This window comes from Cebus imitator, unplaced genomic scaffold (assembly GCF_001604975.1).
Source record: "Cebus imitator isolate Cc_AM_T3 unplaced genomic scaffold, Cebus_imitator-1.0 Scaffold21, whole genome shotgun sequence".
Classification (NCBI taxonomy): domain Eukaryota; kingdom Metazoa; phylum Chordata; class Mammalia; order Primates; family Cebidae; genus Cebus; species Cebus imitator.
Window position 1 is genome coordinate 4,148,576 of NW_016107336.1, and position 6,338 is coordinate 4,154,913.

The 6,338-nt window shown below is 42.0% G+C and overlaps 1 protein-coding gene across 1 annotated transcript in view; it reads left to right on the forward strand.

Annotated features, from left to right (window-relative positions):
- STMND1 (stathmin domain containing 1) overlaps nucleotides 1–5,711 on the forward strand; it is a 29,102-nt gene extending 23,391 nt beyond the window's left edge. Inside the window, exons 4-5 of the mRNA XM_017521623.2 lie at nucleotides 3,850–3,981; nucleotides 5,014–5,711. Coding sequence (XP_017377112.1) covers nucleotides 3,850–3,981; nucleotides 5,014–5,301 — 420 coding nt within the window. The 3' untranslated portion in view covers nucleotides 5,302–5,711. The remainder of the gene's footprint in view (nucleotides 1–3,849; nucleotides 3,982–5,013) is intronic.
- The last annotated feature ends 627 nt before the right edge of the window (nucleotides 5,712–6,338 follow it).

Below are 6,338 nucleotides of genomic sequence, written 5' to 3' on the forward strand. Positions count from 1 at the left end.
GTTCAGGCAGTTCTCCTGCCTCAACCTCCTGAGTAGCTGGGATTACAGGCACGCGCCACCATGCCCAGCTAATTTTTTGTATTTTTAGTAGAGACGGGGTTTCACCATATTGACCAGGATGGTCTTGATCTCTTGACCTCGTGATCCACCCGCCTCGGCCTCCCAAAGTGCTGGGATTACAGGCATGAGCCACCACGCCCGGCCCCTTTTTTTATTTTTAATTTTAAAAAGAAACAGGGTCTGATTACATTGCTCAGGCTGGTCTTGAATTCCTGAACTCAAGCAATCCACCTGCCTCGACCTCCCAAAGTACTGGGATTACAGTGTGAGCCACTGCGCCCGGCACATTGTTAACATTTTTAAGTGCCAACATTTGATAAATTCTGACTTCATAATATTCAGTTGTAAAGAATACAGGTATCTTTCTACAGGTTTTTAATTTTTTTACTTAAGATGTGGAACTCAAAAAGAACATGGGTTGCACAAATAGGATTACCTTCCTCTATGGGGAGGATCATTTTAGGATTAAGCAACATGGAAGAGGTGACCAAAACAGAAAATCCAACTTCTCTCAGAACTACTGATCTCAGAATTTTAGTCAAGGTTCAGGCTCCCATGTATAGCCTAATCTGGCATTTCGTTATTGGATCTTTAATTTTTAATTTTTTTTTTTTTTTTTTGAGACGGAGTCTTGCTCTGTTGCCCAGGCTGGAGTGCCGTGGGGTTATCTCCACTCACTGCAACCTCCCCCTCCCGGGTTCAAGTGATTCTCCTGCCTCAGCCTCCTAAGTAGCTTGGACTACCGGCACGTGACACCACACCGTCTTATTTTTTGTATTTTTAGTAGAGACAGGGTTTTACCATGTTAGCCAGGATGGTCTTGATCTCCTGACTTCGTGATCTGCCCGCCTCAGCCTCCCAAAGTGCTGGGATTACAGGCGTTAGCTACCACGCCCGGCCTACTATTTGATTTTCTTTTAGCCCTCTATGCATGAGCATCCCTAAAAAAATCATTTTCTTGTTAGTTTCACAGTATCTCTAGTTGAGCCACCATAGCAAGTATTGCCCTCTCTCTAGCAGGTAGTTTTTGCCAGCAGGAAACCTAAGAGTCAATTGTCATAAAATCATACAAAATGATGAGGGGAGGGGGAACTTGCTTTGACAACCATTCCATGGTTTGCAAGTAGCAAAAAACTTTGCACTGCATAAACCGTCTGATGGTTTTAAAGGAACCAAAACGTCAGTAAATGTTTTTTCTTTAGAAGACTTTCTGAGAATCATAGATTTAAAAGCTGAAAAGAAGCTTAGTGGGCCTCTGCCCCCTTGCTGCTTCACAGTTGAGAAAATTGAGTCCAGAGAGAAGAGCTGCCTAGGTCTCCACTATGCCCTGAGCATTCCTGTTGCCCCAGGGTTGAAGCTCACGCCTGGTGCCTAAGGGTCCCTGGCGGCAGGCTCTCTTTCCCCCTCTCTGTGCTTTCGCCCCTTTCAGCTTTGTCTTAGTTATGATTTTGTATTCTGTCCTTGGAAAAAGTCACTGCTTTGACTGAATGAAAAGCAGCTACCATTTGCTGAGTGGCTACTTTATCCTTTTTCTTCTTTTTTAAAACCAATCCCGTGAAATATGTATTATTAAACTTATTTTTACAAATGAGAAAACCATGGCTTGCAGAGTTTAAGGAATCATAGAAAGTCAATTCAGGCGCGGGGCATGGTGGCGCACATTTGTAATTCCAGCTATTCAGGAGGCTGAGGCAGGCGAATCACTTGAACCCGGGAAGCGGAGGTTGCAATGAGCTGAGATCACACCACTGCATTCCAGTCTAGGCGACAGACCAAGAGTCCATTCCATAGGCCAGCCAGAATTCAAGCGCAGAGTTGACTGGTGATTTGTTTTACTCTGCTAAACTTCCTCTCTTTGATTTATTTTCTCAGTACCTACAACATTATAATCTAGAGATAACAGTCTTTTAGAAATTACAGTGAATATTAATAGCTCTTTTGTCTTTAATAAAAAGTCTTTAGAGCAATTATCTAGAACAATATTCAGTTCATTTTATAATGCAGCCTTGGAGTTAGCCACCCCCTACCCAGTTGTAATAAATCTATATATACTAACCTAGAAAGACGCCCATATTAAGTTAATTGAAGAAAGGAAATTGCAGAGCAGTGTGTATAGTATAACTCCATTTATGTTTTGTTTAACACTACAGATATCCTTAACACATATATATGTATATATATACATGTGCAGAGTAGATATCTGGAAAGACACACACTAAACTCTTTACAAAGCTTCATGCTAAGGACTGGGATTGGGGGCTAGGTGGTTAAATAGAGGATTTGGAGATGATTTGTGTATCAGTTAAATTTTTTATAATCTATATTATGTTAAAACTAATTTTTAAAACAAAAACATATACATTAAAACTTTCTTCATAAATTCCTAATGACAATTTTACTTATTTTGGAACTAGAAATTATAGTTAGAAAATCATTATTACTGCTTTGAACTGTTAAAAGGGTAGTTGATTGTATGAATTGGAATTTTTCCCCTGCTGTCATGAAAATATTTGTCAAGTTCCTCCAGCAAAGCTCAGCACAGAGTTGTTGTTCAGTAATCGTTGATTATCTCTTTCCACCACAAAACCAGAAGCAATGAAAACTAATCTCTATCCCAGATGAAAGTAACTTGTAGCTTGTGGAATATTTTAAAATCATCAGGTTGAACTTGGCATCTTGAACTATAAATTCACCCGTATTCTCCACGGCTTTTCATCTTATATTCATTCTCAAGATTTTTCCCTTCTAAGGGGTCCTCTTCTATGCAGCCTGAGAGCACCTGCACTTGTAGAGCCTTTTTTGTAATAGACTGGTGTTTTTAAGGCATCTAATAGATATTATCTTTATAATTCTGTTGTTACCAACTTTCACATTGTTGTTTCTGTAATCTGACCCTGGAAAGGTTGATTTTTAGAATTTACTTTTTATTTATTTATTTTGAGTCAGGGTCTCACTCTGTCACCAGGGCTAGAGTGCAGTGGTACAATCTTGACTCACTGCAACCTCCACCTCCTGGGTGTAAGGTCTTTTAGGCTGACTGCACCATGGGCCACGCCATGGTAACCTCTGTGACATGCACATGTACTCCAGATGAGTTCCTGGAACTAGAAAGTCTGAAGTGACTGGAAAATCACAAAAAGGGGAATGATCAACCCCTGCAGTGCCTAATTAACTTTGAGACATACTTCTATTTTCCTTTATTCCTGCCTCAACTGATAAGGCAACTGGACTTTGTAACTGACCTTGGTCAACCTCATGACTCCAGACCCTATGACCCCCTCCCAGCTTGCAAAAGCCACCCTGAACTATCACTTCTGTAACTTTCCTATAAAACCTATAAAACCAACTCCTATCCCACTGCCCTGCTCTGACTCTTTTTTTGAACTCAGCCCGCCTGCACCCGGGTGACTAAACAGCCATGTTGCTCACACAAAGCCTGTTTAGGGGGGATCTCTTCATTCAGAGCACGTGTTGTAACTGGGCTCAAGCAATCCTCCACCCTCAGCCCCCCAAGTAGCTGGGACTACAGGCACATGCCAACATGCCTGGCTAATTTTTTATATTTTTGTAGAGACAAGGTTTTACTATGTTGCCCAGGCTGGCCTGGACCTCCTGGGCTCAAGCAATTTTCCCACCTCAGCCTCCCAAAGTGCTGGGATTACAGGCACGAGCCACTGCACCCAGCCTAGAATTTACATTTTAAACTGTTTATTCTAACTCTTTTGCCCTTCTCCTCTTGCCAGTGAATATGGTTGTTTCTCCACGTAAAAAAAAAATATTTTATTCCAGGTGAATATGACTGAGAAGCCATTGAGAAAGCCACCTGCCAGACTAAAAAAACTCAAGATCACAAAGCAAGAGAAAGATTTCACAATGAAGGACATCGAGGAGAAGATGGAGGCTGCTGAAGAATGCAGGAAGGTACTGAGTTCTCAGATGCTCTAGACTTAAGGGGTTAGCTGTCTGCTAAAGTGATCTCATGCCAGACCTTTCCTATCAGCAGTTTTAAGACAAACTGTATGAATCAATAGTCACTATTTTATTTTATTTTACTAATTCTTTTAAGAGACAAATTCTCACTATGTTGCCCAGGCTGGAGTACAGTGGCATGCTCAGAGCTCACTGCAACCTTGAACTCTTGGGCTCAAGAAGTCCCCCTGTCTCAGCCTCCTGAGTAGCTGGGACTACAAACCTACACCACTACATGTGGCTAATTTAAATAAAAAAATTTTTAGAGATGGTGTCTCACGATGTAACCAAGGCTGGTATTAAACTCCTGACCTTAAATGCTCCTCCTGCCTTGGCCTACCAAAGTGTTGGGATTACAGACATGAGCCACTGTGCCTGGCCTACAGACAATATTTTAATGACCTATATTTTTTTATTGTATGTTTCATGTTTAGTGGCTTTTCTTAACAATTTCCTTCCTGTTGTAAAGGAATAAAGTAGGTTGGGTATTACAGTTTCATCCATATAGCCTAAGCAAGCAACATCCAGTTCTTGGAATTAAGTGAAGTATGGAGTGTTCTTCATATGAAAAGAGAGAAACTTAATTAAGGCTGGGGGCAGGAAGGAGAGGCAGGGTTGGGGTGTAGTGTTAAACTGAGAGGAGCTGCTGCAGAGCATCAGGCAGCATCACCCCTGTTGCATTTTCACCGAGGGCCCCCATAACCCTCCATGTGCCCTTGGCCAGATGCCGCCTTCACAGCTTTGGTCCAACAGCCTTCATTTCCCAGCTCTCTAACTGGCCTCTCAGAGCACAAGGACCAGACTGCAAGCTCCATGAGGACAGGCCCCATGTCTGCCTTCTTCAACAAGAGTTTCCCAAAAAATGTTTGTTATACAACTGAATAATGACATAGAGAAGCCATAAATGTTCAATACAAGCAACATTAATTGCAACTTGTAGAAAGCTACTCAGACTCTTTTTCATTCTTTAATACCGCATTTCAGTCTAAAGAAGAAGAAATAAGAAAAAGGCTACAGAGTGACCGACTTTTGCCTTCAACCAATCATTCAGATTCAGCTAAACTAGGTGGGGCTGAGGCTGCATTTGCCAAAGGACTTCAAAGGGTGAGGTCGGCTGGGTTTGAACCATCTGACCTGCAGGGAGGAAAACCATGGAAGAGGAAGAAAAGTAAAAGTGATGCAACCTTGATTGACAGAAACGACAGTGATGAAAGTTTTGGGATCGTGGAGTCAGACATGTCTTACAACCAAGCAGATGACATAGTCTACTAAGCCATTTTTTTGTGAATTTCATAAGCCGTCATTAATTCTCCCCATTCGTGACATTTTGTAGTATGTCTCAGATTCTATGACTGCCTGACCTCATTCCACTGGGATTTCTGCCTTGGGCTTAAGGATGATTGTGTGGACTGCATGGGCCGAAGGTTAGTTGAGTAAATTAAATAGCTATGCTAGATTTAATAAAGGAGCGAGGGGAAACTTGATCAGCTTGGATATTTGGCACTCTCATTTGTGTGGCATCAAACACCGTGGCAATGTCTTTAATGTGTAAGTGCCTTCAGCTCACGTGAATATGTTCATGCCAAATGAAATCCTTCCTGTTCTCCTGCCTGGTGGCGGTGTCCATCTTCTTCTGGTCCTTTAAGACAAATTACATGGATTCGTGTTAAGTATTTTAATGATTTGTATGTTTTTTATGCTGTATGTCTATAGTTTCAGAAATTTTTTTCTTTGTGTTATGAAGGAATGAAGCAATGTCTTAAAGTTGGTTGAATTACAGTTTCATCTATGTAGTTTAAGTTAGCAATATTAATTCTCAGAATTATATAAAGAATGGAGTTTTCTTCTTGTGAAAACAGGAGAACTTCAATTGAGGCTAGAGGTGGAAGGAAGTTGTCGGGGTGGAGGTAGACACTGCTACCAATGTCTGTCTGTCTTCCCTGCAGGCACACTGAGCTGAGAAGCTGCTGGCCCTCATCTTATTGGAATTATACCTTGGTTCTTCCCTCCCTTACCACTCACATCCAATCAATTATCAGGTCTTATGATTATAGATGCTTTTTCTTGGGGCGGTGGGGGGGGAGGCAGGGTCTCACTTTGTACCCAGGATGGAGTACAGTGATATGATCTTGGCTCACTGCAGGCTTGACTTCCTGAGGCTCAAGCAACCTCCTGCCTCGGGCCCCCAAGTAGCTGGGACTACAGACACACATCGCCACACCAGGATAATTTTTGCAGAGATGAGGTTTTGTCATGTTGACCAGGCTGGTCTCAAACTCCTGAGCTCAAACGATCCACCCACCTTGGCC